The 20,781-nt window shown below is 36.9% G+C and overlaps 2 protein-coding genes across 3 annotated transcripts; both read right to left on the bottom strand.

Annotated features, from left to right (window-relative positions):
- Positions 1 to 458: 458 nt before the first annotated feature.
- Positions 459 to 5,217, bottom strand: LOC130824422 (transmembrane 9 superfamily member 7-like). The gene is made up of 7 exons (XM_057689420.1): positions 4,963 to 5,217; positions 3,849 to 4,013; positions 3,582 to 3,691; positions 3,322 to 3,427; positions 3,131 to 3,243; positions 2,213 to 2,354; positions 459 to 2,138 (listed from the first exon to the last, which is right to left on the bottom strand). Exons 1-7 carry the CDS (start codon positions 5,074 to 5,076, stop codon positions 981 to 983), a joined length of 1,908 nt encoding a protein of 635 aa, XP_057545403.1. The 5' UTR covers positions 5,077 to 5,217; the 3' UTR covers positions 459 to 980.
- Positions 5,218 to 6,053: 836 nt separating this feature from the next.
- LOC130824424 (uncharacterized) lies at positions 6,054 to 19,975 on the bottom strand. Of its 2 annotated transcripts, XM_057689424.1 has the most exons (12): positions 19,478 to 19,975; positions 16,595 to 18,460; positions 16,386 to 16,520; positions 11,945 to 12,064; positions 11,726 to 11,833; positions 11,140 to 11,241; positions 10,935 to 11,042; positions 10,475 to 10,846; positions 10,087 to 10,371; positions 8,329 to 8,715; positions 8,001 to 8,244; positions 6,054 to 7,351 (listed from the first exon to the last, which is right to left on the bottom strand). In XM_057689424.1, the coding sequence occupies exons 1-12, from the start codon at positions 19,566 to 19,568 to the stop codon at positions 6,661 to 6,663; spliced, it is 4,509 nt and encodes a 1,502-aa protein (XP_057545407.1). In that variant the 5' UTR covers positions 19,569 to 19,975; the 3' UTR covers positions 6,054 to 6,660. The 2 variants fall into 2 exon arrangements, with proteins under 2 accessions (XP_057545407.1, XP_057545408.1); XM_057689425.1 differs by lacking the exons at positions 11,726 to 11,833; positions 11,945 to 12,064.
- Positions 19,976 to 20,781: the final 806 nt, after the last annotated feature.

Consider the following 20,781-nt stretch of genomic DNA (forward strand, 5'->3'; position numbering starts at 1 on the left):
ATAGTGATATTTCTCTATTAAACATGTTACTATCAGTTGCAAGAACCAGGTGTATTATAACTAAGTCTTTTATGTACTCCTTTTGTGTCCTGTAAAGAATTAGCCTTATTTTCTCTTTAATCTGTCTCTTTAAATTTCTTCAATTTTAACTGTGTTCATAACTCACACTACTTTGATTTTCATCCACATTTAACTTATATGTTTCATCTTATCGACACATTTTTACCACTTTTTCATAAAAGATATTTTTCACAAAGTCTTGTGAGATACAATCTTTTTGAGATACCATCTCTAATTAGATCGGCCCATAGAGAAAAATATAGGGTAAGAATATACATTAAGTCTTATTGGGTTGGGCCTGAGATTTTTCTTGATTATTTTCCCGATTATATTTTAGATTATTTTTTATGGAACGAAAAAAAGTATCATTTGAATATGTAGAGCTGAGAGATTCTCAATTTAATTTTTTTTTCAAAAGCAGGGAAACATATGAAATGGAAATGTTTAAACCTTGTCAACAAGAATGTGTTGATGGCTTGATATTAGTTGTGCACATATCTTGGTGTAAAAATACGATAACTTGGTCTAAGACATTGGCCGGCAAAATAAATGGCATTTGTGCATCCCTCGCAACAAACAGCAGCAAGAAGCTAATAGTGAGCATTCAATGAAAGCCAATTCTGTTGATATTAAAAATAAAAATGGCAGTAAGTATTAAAAATGTTATCCAAGCACAAATATTATAGGGAGTAATATTCTATAGCACATTGGTACACAGCCATAACCTGGTCTAAGACTCTGTCTGGCAAAATAAAAATTGTTTCTGCGTGCCCCGATGTTCGAAAATTCAGCTGACCTTCAACATACAAAAATCTACAACACAAAATCTTCCTATATTGTTCTTCTGCAGTTTGGAGTGGAATTGCAGATTCGCGAGAATTCTCAGTAAAAACCTTTAAATTTTTGACCTGTTCCGATAACTAGTCGATCTTCACGGAAGAGTAGATCTTTCTCACAAACCAGAAGCAAGCGTAAAAGCCCATTGTGCCCGTCAATACAAAGAATGCGTATGAGCCGATTAACATGTACCCGAAGTAAAGGATCCCAGAAACCAGCTTTGTGATTTCCAGCTTGGTGAAGAAATAGGAAATGGAGTATAAGAATAGGTATAGGGCTGAGGAACCAGCGGTCAAGTATGATCTCCACCACCAATTATAATCTTCACTGCACAACTGGAAGTAGCAAAGGACGATTGTTATTTCAGCACAGGTGATGATCAAGATGACGAAGACGATGAAAAGGAAGCCGAATATGTAGTAAAACTGGTTTAGCCATATGGATGTCAGTATAAAGAAAAGTTCAATGAAAACAGCTCCAAAAGGAAGGATTCCTCCGATTAGAATTGAGAAGATGGGCTTCATGTACCATGCCTGCTCGGGAATTTGCCTTGGGATTTTGTTTGTTTTCACTGGGTCTTCCATCGGTGGTTTTTTGAATCCCAAGTAACTTCCGACAAAAACCAATGGAACTGATATACCAAACCATAGCAGCATCAGCGCCACCATAGTTCCGAAAGGAACAGCACCAGATGATTTCTCCCCCCAGATCAGAGTGTTCAACACAAAGAAAACGCTGAAGAGTATTCCTGGGAACATGAAGGCAGTTTTCAACGTGTTCTTCTTCCACTCGGTGCCTTTGAACATCTTGTACAAACGAGCTGATGAATAACCACCAAACAAACCCATGAAGACCCACAACAGAACCATAGCAGTCATCAGGCCACCACGATTAGAAGGTGAAAGGAATCCAAGCAACGCAAACATCATAGTAACCAGAGTCATTCCAAACACTTGAACTCCGGTACCAACATATACACACAAGAGGCTAGAGTTTAGTGGAGGTCTGAAAACATCCCCATGAACCAATTTCCAGCCAGTTTCTTCCTGTGCCTCGTCCTGAGTCTCCAACTGATTATAGTTTGCTATATCTCTGTAAAGCGTTCGCATCATGATCATCGCAACCATACCAGAGAGGAAAAGCACAATCATTAAAGAGTTAATGATGGAGAACCAATGGATTTGATCATCATTCATCAGAAGATATGTATCCCATCTGGATGCCCATTTAATATCACTCTCCTGAATAGATCAGACAATTATTAGAAGACGAAAGATTAATACAGAGATGTTTGGAAGGGTTCAGAAGAACTCACCTCAAAAGTGACATCATAGGTGAACACAACCTCTTTGTCGGCATCAACCTCTAGTGGTGGGGTGCCACTTTGAATAATGTTTTTCGAGCATGTCACCAATTGGGTATCTTCATCTTTCCACTCCTTGTACTCATGAGCAACACTGTTACATGAGCAAATGAATTCAGCAGAGCAGAACCATGCACATAAAAATATAGATAACATGTCTTCCATAAATAGATGCCAGACTTGCAGAAAATATAAACAAGATGTTATTATGGGAAACTTGCTACAAATACAATATATCAGTGCAACAGATCTCAAACTCCCAACCAGCTTTTAATTAGGCTATGAAACTGAGCTCTTTTATACAAACACACTGACCAACAAGAGTAATCAATCATTCAGCAGACAGTGAACAGAAAAGAGAATGGCTACTAGAACTTCTACAAAACTCTGACAACTGACAAGTGACAAGGACTGTCAAAATTCCACACTTTTAAGACTTTGTAAATAACAAATATATTTATTGCTACTGTACAACTCAATTAAGAAAACAAATATCACTCATGTTTACTCTTTTACCTAAAGGTTCAGTTAATTTTCGGCTATGCGTGAATTGGGAGTAAATAGTAGGGGAAACAACAATCAAAATAAGGAAAAAACAAAGGCTATTAGATATTGAATCAAGAGAATAAGGTTGTTGAAACGGAAGAAGTAGTTGCAATGTGATGGAGGAGGAGTGGGGGAATTAGTTTCCGCATTTTGGGGTAGATATTAACCCTAGTAGATGTGGGGAAATATTCCCCCCCCATAACTTCAAGTATTTGAGTCAAGGTCCCAAGAATGATACAAGCAAAGAATAAAAAAATGAAATCACAACACAACAATTTAAGAAAAAGAAACAATTAACGGTTTGAACAAAGCTGGAAAACAAACCTGTGTGGAGTAACCTCGAAACCAACTATGCGAGCAACATCAGTTTCCAGATCCTTGTGGTACATCACTTTGAAGATTAGATGATTATGGATGAAGTACTTCTCATCTTGACTCTGTCATAGCAAATTTCGGTATCAGGATCAGGTAAAAAAGCGGCGACAGAACAGCTAAATGTATTGCAAACAACATACCCCGGAGTACTTTGCCTTAAAACCCACACGGAACCCATGTTCATAAACCTTGGCTTGTCCATCTCCCCTTTGCCTTATTACAGCAACTGGAAGGTTGTCCAGAATCCTGTTCCAGCACAATGTAATCATAATAATAATAAGCAGGCAGAAGCAAGCCATAAATTTACAGCATTCATTAAGTAGACAGTTACAACTGAAGCGTAAGATATGATGCTCATATGTAGCTCAAAGAAAATGGGCTAACAGCAACCAGTGCTTACATATTAACTCGATACTCATCATCAATCATCTCCTTGAAATTTTTAGCATCCTCGGCAGTGAGTTTTTTACGGCAGCCCACCTGACACGTCTGTTCCTCTCTCATTTTAAACTGTTACACCAGTAGATATGTCAGACTTGGGAAAGCAAAGAAAATTCCTATAATTTATAAGCTACCATTGTGACCGTAAAGAGATTCTCCCCACAAAAGGAAATATAAACTTCATGTTCAAATTACAATATAAAAACAGACAAAAAAGACAGCTTACAGTGTACACAGAATTCTCAATTCGATCACCACGAAGAACTTCTCCCAAGTTCTCTGCGCTGTTAACAATTTTCTTGGGCTTACAATAATTCAAAAAATAGTAGTCATAAGGAAGTTGGGTCTTTGTAGATGAAAGCTTATTGACCTTAACTTGAAGAGGATCTCCCTACACAAATTGACAACAAAAAATTCAACAATATATCACTCCATAATTTTAAATTTTATAGTATGCATTAACAATCTACTCGTTTACATAATTAGAATGAACATAATTGTTCTCAAACCACAACTCAGCATATTACAGAGTATGCAATTCAAACACCAACCCTAACTCCAAAAAAAGGCTCCTGCGTAAGTGAGGTATGGGGGATCAAATGTAAGCAAAAATACCGTTGTTTGTGACAATAAATAAGGTTGTTTTCAATTGACGCTTGGTAGCAAACACCCACAACTTTAGGTAAATAAGTACACATGAATTAATGATTCATTTAACATAGAAACCTAAAAAGTACTCCTATAAATCTAATAAGGGAATTTGGAATTGAATCCCGTCTGCAGCAATACCTTAGCGGCTCTCTGTAACATTACATTCCACCAAAGGCGACTAAAATATTAATCTTATCCAGACGGGGTATCGATGTACACCAAAATATTATATAGTAATAATCAATAACCAAACTTAATTAAATGCCTTCCAAAATTAGCCTATCAAATCTTCTAATTACCACAAATATCGATCATGGATCAGCTAAGTAATAACTTGGAATATAACTTCTAATGCACTGTGTTAGGCGGTTAGCAGTAAAAAAACAAACATACATATCTGTGGAGAACCTCCAAAGAAGAAAAACCAATTCGAAATCAACAACCTCATCACTAAGATTGAGTTGAACAAAGCAAAAATTCTAAAGTAAAAAAAATTATAACACATAGATCATAAATCAGAAATCTAAAAAGGCAAATTAAGGCAGAAAAGATTGAATCCAAAATCAAACAGCTTAGAACATAGAACCTACAACCCTAAAGCCCCAAACGTATTGGATAAAGATACAATAACATCCATGAATTATCAAACGAAGTGATCTTAACAAAAGGAAAGAGAAGAGAGTAGAAACCTTTTGGAAATCTCGTGGTGCAACACCGGGAAGGTAAAAGGAATGAGTTTGTGAGAAAAGGAAAAGAAAGAAGAAAAGAGAGAAGAACCATGAATGGCTGCCATGGCTTCCCATCTTCGATCTTTCAGATCGAAATGAGGGGGGAGAGATAAAGAAGAGTGAAATTGCAAAGTGTAGAAAATAAAATGTCAAAAAAGAATGAGGGAGGAGTGAGAAAGAAGTTTATAGAGGAAATGAAGCAAAGGCACACACACGATTCCTTAGAAGTGAAATTAATTAATTAAACACACAAAAAAAAATAATTAAATCATATCAAAATCAAATTGAATTTTCTTTTTTGTTTATATATTTAATTGGTTTTTTTTTTTATCGGATTAGGTTAGAGAATCTTCTATAGGTAAGGAGAAGAGAGTAATCGCAGGAAAAACAAATGATATATGTTAATAAAGAGTATTATAGATGAAGATATAAACGTTCATTTCAAGATGAAAACATTGAGAATCAATGTACGGAGAATTTTGATGAACATAAAAAAAAGTAGAGGATAATTTGATGAAAACGAGGCTAAAGAAAGTGGGTGGGTCATATATGGTATATTTATTGGAGTATGGAGTTGTTAGAAACGAATATTAGAGTAACTTGGCTAATTATTCCGTTCAACAAGATTTAGATAACAAACAAGATGGGCGACAATTGGTGAAGAAAGACTGTAGTACCCATATACAACAACAAGAGAGATGTTCAAAATTGCTCCAACTAAGGAGAGTAAAACTCATGAGACATCCTATAAAATTACGGAAATAGAGTGATAAAAATACAGATGAGGAGATAATATACCGGCATATTACAGAACCAATTTAGATTTGAGTTAGGGAGATTGACACTTGTTCAAGATTGTTCCGAATGAGGAGTCAATATACCCGCATATCTAGCTAAATATTTGCTCGATTGGACTCAGGATTTACGGACTTAACTCAGTGTTATTTCCCAAGAACCCACTCGTTTTCGAGGGAGCATTAGTGGTAGTAACTAAGACCTGTCAATGAGAAGATTTCAAGTTAGGTTATTTTTGTTCTGATCTATTTCGGGTCGGATTAATTTCAAGTAGGTCAATTTTGGATTGAATTATGTCGGGCTCAAACCAACCCCATAGGTCAAGGATTTCTTCAACTAATTGTTATAATTACATTTTTTTAAAAAAGCATATGATTATTGTTTTTAACAAAAATATTATCATGGGGCTGGGGCATTTTCCACTTGGCTCTAAGGTCAAAAGGTTAAATCGTTAGTTGTTTCGGTTATTACTAGACTGGCTATTACGCCTGCTTCACAATTAGAATCTTGAGTCCGCCTCTGGCCATATCATAGTCATGAAGCCATGAACCAAAACATGCATTGAGTAAAATTTTGAAAGCATGCGAGTTTCCTCAAAAAATCTACATTTGACATTGATACAAAATCTTCTATACAATTAAATAAACATACAAATCCCTTACATGAACACCATATATTCATCTAATGCCATTCTTCTAATCTCCATTCCTATAAAAACTTATAAACATGAGCATTCCGCTCATCTCCATCTTTAAGATATTCACATGAAAACAACAAATAAGCCTAATTACCCGAAATCATAGAAAACCGAAAAATGAAAAACGAAAAAAAAGATCTATGCTAACAAGAGTAGTTCTTGAAAATTCAATGTGATCCTGCCCATAATCTGTACATGATACCGTGCTCGCTTACACTTCCGCCATTAGGCTGCCTCCTTATTCTCTGCCAAAAACGTCGGTCCTTACCCGTCTTTAAAGGGCCTGATGCAGAGTGTCTTCTGAATGATTCAGATTCCTGCCCATTTGTCCTTGATGATGCACCGAAAATTTCAGACACTGACGTACCTTTCTCGATATCTAGTTCGGGGGTGTAGTTTTGGAAGGAAAAATGGCTCGGTAAAGGATACTGTTTCTCCGAAATCGGGCTTCCTTTAGCATCAAAATCGATAGATAAACTTTCACGGCTTCCTTTTCGTGAGTTACTGTCGTTTGAGTCATCACACTCGTTACACACCAACTTCAAAGCTTGTACAACCTCGCCCATAAAAGGACGGTGGGAAACCTCGGGTTGTACACACATCGATGCGATTGCTGCCACTTTAGCCACGCTATCTAATGGTACATCTAATTTTAACGAGGGGTCGAGGATCAACTCTAGTCCTTCTTTAGTAGTGAGGAATGGCCTTGCCCAAGCAACTAGGTTTTCTTGACCAGGTGGTTGTGACATGTCTACAGGCTTTCTTCCAGTTAAAAGTTCGAGAAGAACAACACCATAACTGTAGACGTCGCTCTTAACAAGAAGGTGTCCGGTCATGGCGTACTCGGGAGCCACATACCTGAATAGACAAAGAAAATAAGAATATGAAACAATGAAATTTTTAGTGTCAGGGTGCAAGACGTGCTCGTTGACAACACAACAACAGGGCCGCAGCTAGAGGAGTTCAAAACAGACTCGATGACCCGATATTTTCCCGGCCTTGTAACCGAACCCGACTTCAAAATGAATTTAAAATTATGTAAAAATCAATGTGGACTCAAAACCCAATTTTGAACCGACCCGAAACACGTGACCCGAAATCGACCCCATGACTCGAATGAACACCTCTCGCCACAGCCTAGCTCCCATATACGGCATAAGATCTGCTTGCCAAGATAAGCATTCATAATTTTGCAAACATGAACCAGTCAAGGAAGCTCCTCCTTATGCATTAAACATTATACTATGCCCATTATTTATTTCAAATAGCATGTAAATTGTATACCCTAGTGCAGCACCAGTCTCCTCAGCATACACATAAATTGAGAAATCAAAGTCAAGATTCATTGTTTTCTAAAAGTTCCCGATCGACATATTAAGACAAGTAACTCGGGTTTCTCAAACAAAAGGCAGCATTTACAAACATGGAACAGATCAAACAAAAAGAAACTTTAAAATTAGTAAATCTATCCAGAATATCAGACAAGAGGGCAAAATAATATTCATACCCAAAAGTACCCATAACACGTGTAGAGATGTGTCGGTTCTCTTCATCCATAGCGGCTCGAGCCAAGCCAAAGTCTGACACTTTTGGTGTGAAATCATTTTCCAACAAGATGTTGCTGGACTTGAAGTCCCTATGAATGACTCGGGGACTAGAATCTTCATGCAAATATGCAAGACCCCGTGCAGCACCAAGTGCAATCTTCAACCGAGACGCCCAATCAAGAGGAGCAGTTTCTTTATCTATCCCTAAAAACATAAAATCCGAAAGTTATCTCGGCGGTATTGGTTCTAAAGAAAGAAAGATGGAAAAAAACCCAGTATTATTGATACCATGTAGATGAGAGTCAACACTTCCGTTTGGAATAAGTTCATAAACTAAGCAGCGTAAGCGCTCGTCAGTACAAATACCAATTAACTTGACCAAATTCCGGTGGTGAAGACGGCTAAGCATTTCAACTTCAGCCAAAAATTCCCGGCCACCCTGCTGATCATCTCGTTTAAGAACTTTCACAGCCACATTAGTTTCATCTTCAAGAACGCCGCTATAGACGAGACCAAAACCACCTTCGCCAAGTATCCTTGATGGGCTTAAGTTATCGGTGGCTTTTTCTATCTCACTTGCAGTGAATGTTTTAGCTGATCCAGCATATGTGGCCAGACTTGATCCAATTGATAAAGAAGAACTTGGACCACTTCCAGTTGAATTTCCTGCAGGTTCTGTATCACAAATAATTGTATCATAACTCATATTAGTCTTCCATTGTGTATGAAATTCAGTACACCGAGTGTACCCATTCATATCAGATCAATGTTCGATTATTAATGTTATTTCACATTAGCAATGAACAATCAACCTGAGGAAACCCTTAAAGTGATGCTCAAACCAAAGAACGCTTAATTTCTTGGAGAAGGGAGGGGGGCAAATGAGTCATTGAATAGGCCTTTGTAGCTTCTTCTACATGAAATAGAGGCGATTCTTATACCGGATCTAAAATGGTCTTGGTCATATGCCTAGTGTCCCGTACAAAGTCAATCAGAGGGAGAAGTAGCGGACAGATCATACCTGTACCCCTCAAGCAACTAAGAAAATAAGAACTATAGGATAGAGAGTGAGCCACCTGATTAGCTCTTTCTAACACATATTTGGATTATTTTCTGTAAAAAAATTTCAACTTTGTATAAAGAGGAAAATTTAAAAACTTCTAAATCCTAAATTATGAGTTAGTCATATTACATCAATTTCTTCGTTTTGTTGACATTAATAATGGCTATCCGAACTCTAATAATTCATTGCTCTACTGCTCCCTTCTATAGCTACATTTCTTAAGACATGTCACAGAGACGTGATGATCCACATTTATACAAATGGGACCTATAGGACCTCTCCCAGTGCATTAGTTCATTCCTTTTTTCACATGAATACTAAGAAGGTAGAATTTCTAGAACACTACACAGTTGATAATTAATGATAATGTACAAGTAGTATAGCCTCAAAATTTGCATAAAAGAATATGATGACATTTCTCACCAAGGTTGCTTTGCGATTTCTCCAGTGGAAGGAACATGGAATGACTAAAAATATTTGACCACCGAAAAAATAATCAATATAATGAGACTATGTTGGACAACATCAAACAACTCCATATACTTGGCGAAAGGATTATATAGTACTAGTATAGAAACCCGTGAAATGCACGGATTTTTATAATATATATTAATATAGAAAAAATAGTTTTAATTAGTGATTCAATTACGTATTATCTATATCTTATTCAAATATTCCATTCAAATATATTATATGTTATGATTATAATCAGACATAATAATTTAAATATAGAAAAAATATAATAAATTGATTATTTCTTAAATTTTTAAAATGATAACTCTACAATTAAAACTTACAAAGGTCAATAATATAATGATTGCATTAGACCGGTTAAAAATAATAGAAAACAGTTTGATGCAGACATGGTCAACCAACATCAAAAGGTCAATTTTAATTCTCCAATCAAAAATTTTCACGTAGCAGAGGTATTAAAATTGAGACACTTGGCATTTTACAGTCTTTTTAGTATATGTTATGATTACCTGATGCTCTTGCAAGAGAAGGTAGAGCTTGTGGAATTTGATCTGATTGAGGATCATGGTTTGCATGTCTGAATACCAAAAGCCATGCAATGAAACAACAGATCAACAAGGCAACACTTGCCGAAAAACAAATAATAGCAATTATAATGCCACTAAGTTTGTGTTTATGCCCTTCCTTAGTCACATCAACTCCCAGAGGCAAATTCTTGGGGTCCCCAACAGAGTAAGGCATTCCATTGATTACAGCAATGTCAGCAGGAGCCATAGGTGGAGAGGGAGGGAGACCTGTTATGTGATCAACATCCTTACTTTAAGAATTAAGAAGAAATAACCATTCCTTTCCCCTTTACATAATTCACTTGAAAAAGAATTGATGATAAGGTAATACCTGGATAACGCACGTACAGTATGTCATAATCACCAAACAGGGACTTGTTTATGACTACCTGTTTGTGCCAGAATCTCTGAAACGTAAGAAATGCTGTAATGTTGTCGAATTTTCCGTGAAGGGGTACCAAGTCAACTAGGACAATAGTTTTTTCAGGCTCTTCAATTGTTGAATTGGCTCCCATCACACGAACTTGACTTGGTTTCATGAATACACCTGCAGCAACTTCCCTTGCCAACTCTGACACCAAAGGGAAGAAAGTATACAAAGGCACACCGATGCGCATCCCAACTTGCATTGGTGAAACACAACCGCAGGGTGATCCTGGAGGCGTATTTGTCAACGGCTCAGGGCAGGTAAGGTATCCACAGTCTACAAATTCAATGAACCGACTTTAGAATATGCATATAAAAAAAACCAATGACAGCTACAATAGAAAGAGGGGTAAGGGCTTACAGACCTGCATTTGGAGGTGGAGGTGGTAATGACAAAATTGGTGGTGCAAGTGGTCTCTTTTTGTTCCTTGTTGAAGACCCAGAAGGAGAAATTTTAGGAGAGGGAAACGGAACTTGCAAAAGGAAAAATAATTTCACAATAAATAACCCATCTCTAAAGTCTAAACAGATTTGAAATTTAAAACACATGTCAAGAAGTTTTTAGCTCACTTTCGGAATGACCAGATGAAGCCTTTGAAAGAGGTGAAGGTGCTGGAGAAATTTCAGGAATTTCTTGATGAGATGGTGAAGGAGCCATTGTTGTAGAAGATCCTGATATTGAAATTGAACAGCAAAAATTATCAGTGTTAACTTTATTATGTTTCATTATTTCGATGGGCCCAAAGATTTATAGTTTTTTGGTTTTTGATTATAATGGACTAAAGTAAAATGACTCATTAAATCATGTGCACTTCTTATTTACGCAAAGTTCCGCATGGTGTTTGTTACCATGGCTCAGTCGGAAAAAACCTCTTTGTTAGTTTTATCTAAAACAACAGTAAGGTTGCGTACATCCGACCACCTAAATCCCATCTTAGGTGGGAGCCACTTAATGGCATTGGGGTAATGGAATGAATTATTAATAAGTTATGGATTACTTTTTTGTCTTGAGATGCATCATCTACTCAGCATACCCAGTCACTTTCTCAAACTCTTAATTTAATTTACTAGCCTCCGGAAAGTTTGTTTAGAGCTTAATTAGAAAGCTCATATGCCTCTAACGCCAACAAAAATTGTGAAACAAACGAATATGTACCTATAGCCGGGGAATGATGTGGAGAATGATGAGATCCGTTACTTCCTGGAGAAACTATGAATGAGAATGGGGCCGGAGCAATTGCGCTGTGCGTCCCAATTTGAGGCTCTAAAGGAGTTTTGTAAGTTGATGATTCCACAAAGAACGAATCAATATATTTACATTATTGCATATTAATCTTCCAATAAGGACATTGATATATCTTCATCATATACTTACCATGATATGGAGAAATTTTATGTGTTGGTGACTGATCACTAGGAGGTACAGTTGATGGATATCTACTACTAGCAGGATTTTTGCTTGGAGGATGAGCAGATGAAGGAACAGTATCAGGTTCTATCACAAAAGGCTCAAATTAAATTAATACATTGATACTGGATTCAATAAACAACATAGGGGCAAATTTGATGCACAAACGACTGAACTTCAAAACTTAATAATATATAATCTGTATTTATTGATTAGTAATTTAGTATAATGAAAATGAAAAAAACAATAATTATTATCAAAAGAAGTGATGGAAAAGATGTATCTATGATCTAAAGCTCTCGACTAATCCAGAACAGCCTAGTTTGGATGGCATTTAAAACAGGATTAGGGACTAGAGAGGTATAAAAAGTGGTATCACAAAGACTTCATGTATGTTAAGCAAAAAAGACAAATGTTCAAGAACAAGAAAAATAATACATTCCATAAGTTCCTTTATTTTCTAAAAACTCTCCCTTATTCTGAGTGTATGATTGTGTCTATGTGTGTTTTCTCTCTTTCCATCTAGTTTTCCTCAATTGAATGAGCTAATAAATCAGATTTCCCTTTGTACCGATTAGCCTCTTGGCTTTCCATCTTGTACCATTAATCTATAAATCAATATCGCATCTGTACATGTCATCCACTTGCTTTCTAATTTGAAAAATTTTGTGTTGACCTCTACGCTTTTGATAGTGTATATTAAGGTCCTAGACGAGTATGATCCAAATTATTTCTTATAAACCAAGCCAATCTCTAAAAAAGTTTTGAATAGAACTCAAGACATGCGTTTTAGGGTGTTCAATGGGCCGGATAAGGGCTGGGCCGGGCTTAAGTAAATATGGGTCGGGTTGGATAAGGGCCCTTTAAACATAATATGGGCTTTAAATGGGCCGGGCTTTCAAAGCCCAGTCCGACCCAATTCGGCCCATTTTATTACCAACAATTATTTTAATCCCCTTTTATCAATTAATAACAATAAAATTATCATTTATAATAATTAAATTGAAAAAATATTAATAATCTCCATTGACATTGACATTGTCATTTATACCGTTTCCGACCCTTATTGAGCCCTTTTATAGCCCGTTTCATTTTAATCATAGTAGAGCCCGTTTTCGGCCCGACCCTTACAAAACCCTTCTAAATACGGGCCGGACAAGGGCTCAAAATGGGGCCCCGGTCCATTGAACACCCCTACATGCATTTCATAGAATCATTTGGTGAACTCAAGCAAATTCTAGAGCATGAGTTGAAAGCTATTTGTAGGACTTAGTTCCATGGAACTCAATTTGACAATTCGAAGTTTGATGATTTGTATGGATCATAATTTGTCTACTAGTTGAACACAACGGAATGTATTTCGAAGAGGTAAAGTCAATTTCAATAACTATATTGTTAGCTAGTGTTACATTATCAACAAAGTAATGATTTGACCTTTGTCCAACAAAGGCCCTTATAAATTATTTTAGGGTAGCTAAATAAACTTTTTTTATTTTAGAGTGTTAAGTTATTAGTGTTTTGTGCACATAAAAGCCAAGAAATTTATATAAGAGAATAATGAGGTTGTGTTCCTAGGATATGCATCTAATAATAGCATATACTGTAACACCCCGGCCCCTCGAACCGGTGGTGTCAACCCATAGAGACTATAGACTGGCCCCACAAACCAACACAAGTATTTCCAGCGCACTTTGGCCTCACTCATGCGCACCTAGGAAATTCCCAGGAAATCATCCATTCTAAGATTGCTCCCCACTAAGCACGCTTAACTATGGAGTTCTTAGCAAATGGGCTCCCATGAAAAGGAGATGTATCTTGTTGATATGAGTAATCTATCAATCCTTTTTCAAGCTAAATTTGGGGTATCACATATACTCCTCTATCTTGATAGAAATGCATCAAAGCGAAAAGGGAGATTTTTAAGAAAAAAGTTGATATTGAATAAATGAAGAGATAATGAATTGTGGAGATGAAATTAAAAGAGAGTTAAATTTAAGGATGAGCTTAGAAGAAAGTGGTTGGCCATTGTCCAAAAATAGAAATGGTGCAAAATGAGTGGGACATACTAAAATGGCAATTGATACAAAATGAGTGGGACAGAGGGAGTAATGTTTATAATTAAAGGAGAAGGACCATGACTATAGAAGAGTTATCATTTTTTATGAGTTTGATATATTGTAAGCCAATCATGAACAATGATATTAAAATTGGTTTGCTTTATTACTATGAAACTAACTCTTTGATTAATGAAGAAACATCTCACATAGGTAAGCTGAGAACTTGTGGATGAACATCAAGTTTTTTACTCCTCAACCTGGAGGTATTGCTCGAGGTCATGAGGAAACGGTAATTTCAATGGAGGTTTATAGCAATGTTAAGAAGCTTCTTGATGCTGATGAGTTAAACAAGCTCAACTCAGTAGTTTCAAGCACGATTTCCAACATAAACCCCAAGGTCCTCTGGACATTTTGGATCACCTTTTCTTAACCTCCATTCACATACTTAATGTCCTTATATGCTGTTTAGGTGTTCAGGAGAAAAGACATCTTTGAGCTTGATCTTCATTGAGCGATCAATTTTGAACAAGATCGGATCCATATTAGCAAGTATCGTATCAAGTACAAGGATCAGTAACATAAAGTGTGTTTTTGTTTTCAATTCAAAATTGTTCTTGTCGATACGCGCAAAAAGTTGTCATAACCAAAAAGGAGAATATAGTAGACCACTAGGGGTTCAGGTGATGACAAATTGACAACAGACTGCACCAATTGTGGAGGCGAATTGCACTTCAGTGTTGATAGATACATTACAACAAATCTCAGTTCAATCGGATGCATTGTTAGTATGAAATTTAGTCTTAAAGTTTCCTCCAAAACCTGATTTTTTGGGTTTGGTTCGATCAAAGTAGACTATCTCGCAAATTAATCCCGTCGTTCAACTCTCAATCGAACCTATAATTGATGTATTCAATAGGTTAGTGCATAGTCAATTGAACAACCCTCAATTTCTTTCTCACACTGTTTTCTAGCAACACTACACATTAACTATTTAACTCTAGTTCAACAATTAAATTCCACAAGATATACCAAACTGTGTTATTCACGCAATGTCGTCCATGACATACACCACAAAATGAATGGCACTAGGATTATTGAGTAGGAGAATAGGGACTTCAGGGATTGGATAAACAATCAGGATATGGTTAGTCCCAAAAGCGTGGGTTGCAGATACCTCATTTATAATAACAGTGATTGGGACAGAAAGATTTTGACCAAAATAGGCCATGGCTTGGGAGATTTTTAATGAATAATGAAATGGACTGATCACGCCTTGACCCCTTCCCTCTCACTTCACTTTCCTATTCCTATCATCTTGAACATGTTTGGTAGAGGGAAGCTTAATGTCCCCTTTAAGTTCTTCAAATCCCCTTCTGATTCAGTTTTAGTTGACAAACTTCCATTCATAACTTGTGATTTTTAAGTTGCATTTGTTTGAGTCCTCCAGAAAGTTGTGAATAGAGTTTAATATATATTGTTTTAGAGAAATTGTTGAGTTACCAAGTTTTACATTTCAATTGAGGTTAAGAACCCCAATTACATTGTGTATTGAAAGTGGCTTTGAGTAAAGAAAAAGATTTGCGAGAAATATGCTTGTGAAGTTTGTGAGTAAACAGGCAACGAGTAAGGGTTAAAGAGGGGCAGGGACTTAAATTTGTAAAGGAACGCAGGTGTTGGCTCAGATTTTCTAATAGTTATAATGAGAGTCATTTTCCCTTTAGTGGAGAATGAGTCAAGATCGTGGTTGTTAATCTTGTTAAAGCACAAGAAGTTTCTAGATATAATTCTCTGTACGATTTTTACAAAATAAAAAAATCCTTAAAATTTATATAAGTTCCTACAGTTCAATTCACCCCCTCTTGTGGTGGTTAATCGCACTTTCATTTTGCTTAGACACGCAATCTCTAGCCAATCAGATTTCACATTACATTAAAGTCGAGCTAGACGGCTAAGATTTAAAATTTGCAATCGTAATCATAGTAAATCACAGTAGCCCATGCCATATAATAAGATCATCCCCACAAGACCACCTTTAGCCCAGCAAGTTCATAAAACAAAACTATGTCCAGGCTCACGCAACACAACCTTCTCCTATGCATGATACATTTTGATCACCTTGTCTCGCGATAATTTATTCGCACAAAACGAATTGGCATGTACGCAAATGACTTCAACCCAAAACATGCCATAAGCCTGCATTGGCTTTTTATATGTAGAGTTTACACCCAACAAAGAACTTCTCTTTCTTGAGCTGGTAATTCTTGGATGGAGAAAGTTTTTATCACTTAATTCAATACACAATATAGTGTTTGCTTTAACCTATAACAACCAACAAAAGACGAATGGCATACCTGAAGCATTTGATCTCACAAGAGGAGCCTGCTTTGGTGCTTCTATTTGATGAGAGCTTGGAGGGTGAGATCGTGGAGTATCTTGGTGGGCAGGTGGCGCACCTTCAGGCAATGTTTTTGAAGAAGGTGATCGCTCTACCAAAAAAAAAGAAGTAAAGATAAATTAAACATAAAACTGTGTTTAAACTAGCATATTTCACTTTTCATACCAGGAGACGCCAGTGATGGTAGAGGAGCCCTTCCCCAAGATTCCTTTCTATGAGAAGAACGAGGGGTTGAAGCAGGAATACTTGGTTTTGTTACTGGAGAAGGCGGGATAGAGGAATGATATGGTTCAGATGGTGAAGGGGCTAATAGAGTAGGGGATGGAATTACAGGGAAAGCTGGAGCAATAGGAGGAGTCAGTAAAGGGAATGGATGAGAAGCACGAGGTGGAACTGCTTCATGTACTATGGATGAGCTTGGGGGGGAGATGTGAGGTAACACTACTGGTGGTGGAGCTGACAGAACATAGGAAGGTGATGAAGCATGAGGTGGAACTAGTAGAGGCAAGGGAGATGATGCATGTGATGGAACGGTTGGCGGCAGTACATCTGAAGCATGGGGTGCAGCAGCTGTGGGAAGTAAAGGTAAATATGGTGGTGGGACTAGCAAAGGTGGTGGAGAAGAAGCATTTGAAAACACCATAGGAGTTTGAGGAGAAGCAGGTGGCGGGATTTGTTTAGGTGGAGGAGCGGATAAAATTGGTGGGATCCATACAGGAGGAGCTGATACAATTGGTGGGAATATTTGAGGTGGATATGAGGGTACGATTGGAGGAACAAATTGAGATGGGGGAGATAAAATTTTTGGTGGCAAAGGAAGAGCTGGTGAAGGTAAAGTTGCCGGAGGTTCTGGGAAAGGAGGAGACGTTATAGGGGCCAAATGGGAAGCATTTGAAGGTAGTATAGAAGTTGGGGGAGATGCATACGGTGAGATAAGTTGGGGTGGGGGAGACATTTTAGGGAGGAATGGTTGTGGTGGCACCGGTGGAGCTAGTGGAGATGATACATTTGGCATGCCCGACTGAGGCAGAGGAGATGATGCATTTAAGGAAAGAGGAGGAGACTGCATATCTGAGGGATGTGGTGGCATGGCTGGGGGAGGCAAAGGTAGATCTGGTGATGCTTCTGTAGGAGGTGGCAGAGTCAACCCTTGTGGTGGCTCTGCAATAGGCAATTGGGGTGTCGTATCTGGCGGCTTTGCAGCCAATGGAAGAGCTAAACTATGAGGAGGAGCTCCCAAAGCTATACTTGGTGATGGCTGCTTAGGAGGTGTCAGTGTTGACCCTTCTGGTGGATCGGCAATTGCCAGAGGGGGCTTAGAATCTGGTGGCTTTGCAGCCAGTGGAAGAGCTGAACTATGAAGAGGGGATACCAAAGGTGCATATGGTGTTGCATGAATAGGGGGTGTCAGTGTTATCCCTTCTGGTGGCTCAGCAACAGGCAGGTGGGGCTCAGAACCAGGTGGCTTAGCAGCTAGTGGAAGAGCTGAACTATGAGGAGATTGCAACGGTGTATACGAAAATGCCTCTTTAGAGGGTGGGATAGTGAACCCTTCTGGGGTTTCTGCAACCGGAAATTGGGGCTTCGATGTTGGTGGATTTGCAGGGAGTGGCAGAGTAGAGCTTTGAGGTGGACTGGCAACTGATTGCTGAGGTGAAGCATGCGATGGAACAACTAGTGGAGTTGATCTTATTGGGGTCTCATAAATAGGAGGAAATGGAATGGTGGATGTATGATGCGAAAACTTTGGCGGTGGTGAATGAGATGTGAAAGGTGGAGCTTCGACTGGCTCAGCAGTTGGTAGTTCAAATTGAGGTATGGCCACGGGCGGTTGTGCAGCCAGGGGGGTATCTGAAGCATTAGGTGGCTGAGCAGATGGTGTCAATGTTGGATCAAATGATGGCACAGTAATCGGAGTAGTAGTCCCGGGTGGTGGGTCTGCAGATGCCAAAGATGGTCCTTGTTCATGGATGGAAATAGGCACTTGTGCTACAATGGAAGGAATCGGAGATGACGGAGGTTCACTCAAACCTGCAGATAAGTACGAACACAGAAATCAAATGGCTAAACCATTTAGTTTCACAATCATAACTACAGAATTAGTGCAAAAATACGATTTCTATCACGATCACGATAATAGTGCAAAACAGATTTTGCGGTCAATATGGTCTATATTTCGGTCACATTAACCCAAATCACATTACGATGATATGGTGATGCGGCTTTGTTTTTGCCCTATGGTTCAAATGCATGAAAGTGTTTCCTTAAGTAAGGAAGAGGCCAACATAAAAGAGGGAAAATCCTACAATTGGAGAACCATTTGCAATGTTCCAAAAGTGGAAAGGTTTTCTCATTCCCAAATTTAGGATTAAACAAGTCATTTGGCCAGAACTTTAATTTATTATTGCATCTATCATCAAGACCATGTCGCCATAGAGTAAAAACAAGGCCACATTGCAAAGGTTTTCATAAACGAACCAATATTTCTCGAGTCATAAAGGTGTGAAAAAACAGCGTTTTGGACCATATCAAGGGATATCTTATGGTTTTGACTAATATTAGGCGCTATGATAACCGCATCACTACCGTTACTGCATCAGCATTTCATTACCGCGATTGCCACCGTTACCGCATTTTGACGCTATGACCAAGACATTAACTTAATTTTACATAAGTGCAAATCACAAAAGAATAGTATGAAAAAATGAAGCCAAATCAAGACCCATGACCTCATTCTAAAATCTCTTGAAAACTTCACAGTTTAGCAACATTTAGCATTATGAATATGCAAAATCTCCTTCCCCCATATAAAAAAAATAGTGTAAACTTCCAAAAAAATATAATTCCCAAACAAATGACCAGAAAATGTAATAAAGAGAACAAAACCAGATAAAATCAAACAGTAAAATGGCAATTTAATTACATTTTAAAATATCAAATTCTCAAAAAAAAAAACCAATTTAATTACATTTAAAATATCAAAATCTCAAAAAACCATTAGATTATCAAAATCTAAAAACAAGTATCACATTGGGAAATAGAAATCACCTGAAGATCCTGGAACAACAATGGCAACAGAAATGAATATGATGAAGCATAGATTCATCAAGTGCCAAGTAAATTGCCGCATCAAACCCATCCCATGAAGCTAATTGAAATTCCAATCCCTAAATTTCAATAAAATTAAACACTCCCATAACCAAAATTTTGAGATAAACCCAAAAATTAACCCCTAAATCTGATAAATGGGCTTAAATCAAAATCATAAAACACCCATAAAAAGAAGTAATGTTCAAGCAATAAGAATCAAATCTAGAGAAAACCCAAAAACCAAGCAATCTTTTTTTCTTTTTTTTTTTTTTTTGCTCAGTTATTTTCTGCACCTCAGAATATGAGCAGTAAAGCTGGGCAAAGCTGAGAACTCCCCTTGCCAAAGAGCAGTTTTGTACTGTCAACAGTTATGAATGTAGCAGTAACTGATGAACAAATAATATTATAATTATGATAATACTTCTACTTGACAATTTATTAGTACTTGGATCTGCCCTAAAAATGTTGTTTAATGAAGTATAATTACAGATTTAAGCTTAATAATCCAGCTAATAATCCCAAGTATTAGTACCGGGTATGTAATGACTTGTAGTTGGATGTGTTAGTTTGGTTTTATTAGCTGGTTTGATCGGCGGGAAGTACTAGTTGATCAGTTAGGTGTAATGATGTTTAATAAATTTAATTGTTGGTTGTTTTATTATAGAAAAAGTGACCTAAAAAATCAAACATCAATTAAAAAGCTACTTGTAATCGTTTATTGGGTTTAATTTAAAGTTAATTTTTTAACCATTTAGAAGTTCTTTATCAAATATTTTTTTCTTATTTACTTAACCAAAAATCAAAAGTCAAAAATTAGTCAAAAAGTCAAACAAACAAACGAGCATAGTAAAATAGTCAAAATAAGTCAAATGTATACTTACTCCTATGCTTCTTTTAATTTACCTCATAAGAAATTATTTATAATAAACTAATTTTTACTCGATGTCAAAAACAAATTTATTTATCATTTAATTTTAAATAATTCAAATATGTTGTTTATTTTTAAATAAACCAACCTATAAAATATATTTCTTAGAAATAAATCCACATATATTAAAAATAATTATAATAATTATATTTATGTTTAATAATTATATTGAATAATTTATTTAAATTAAACAATAATTGATTTTATTATCAACTAATCAAACTAATTTATTTTGAGAATTTCCGGGTTTATATTGCCAAAGAAGTTAATTTTCCATTGTACATACGTTGCCAAATTCGGGAAAGAAACGTAGTCGTACTAAATTAGGGAGAAA

This window comes from Amaranthus tricolor, chromosome 9 (assembly GCF_026212465.1).
Source record: "Amaranthus tricolor cultivar Red isolate AtriRed21 chromosome 9, ASM2621246v1, whole genome shotgun sequence".
Classification (NCBI taxonomy): Eukaryota; Viridiplantae; Streptophyta; class Magnoliopsida; order Caryophyllales; family Amaranthaceae; genus Amaranthus; species Amaranthus tricolor.

Excerpts from the sequence above, each read along its gene's own strand:
- LOC130824422 (XM_057689420.1), bottom strand. The coding sequence starts at position 5,076 with ATGGGAAGCCATGGCAGCCATTCATGGTTCTTCTCTCTTTTCTTCTTT. Across the intron at positions 4,014-4,962 it reads CACCACGAGATTTCCAAAAG|GGAGATCCTCTTCAAGTTAA; the intron begins GTTTCTACTCTC and ends CAATTTGTGTAG. Across the intron at positions 3,428-3,581 it reads GATGAGTATCGAGTTAATAT|GATTCTGGACAACCTTCCAG; the intron begins GTAAGCACTGGT and ends GTGCTGGAACAG.
- LOC130824424 (XM_057689424.1), bottom strand. The coding sequence starts at position 19,568 with ATGGGTTTGATGCGGCAATTTACTTGGCACTTGATGAATCTATGCTTC. Across the intron at positions 11,242-11,725 it reads ACATCATTCCCCGGCTATAG|GATCTTCTACAACAATGGCT; the intron begins GTACATATTCGT and ends TTTCAATATCAG. Across the intron at positions 7,352-8,000 it reads CGTGTTATGGGTACTTTTGG|GTATGTGGCTCCCGAGTACG; the intron begins GTATGAATATTA and ends TTGTCTATTCAG.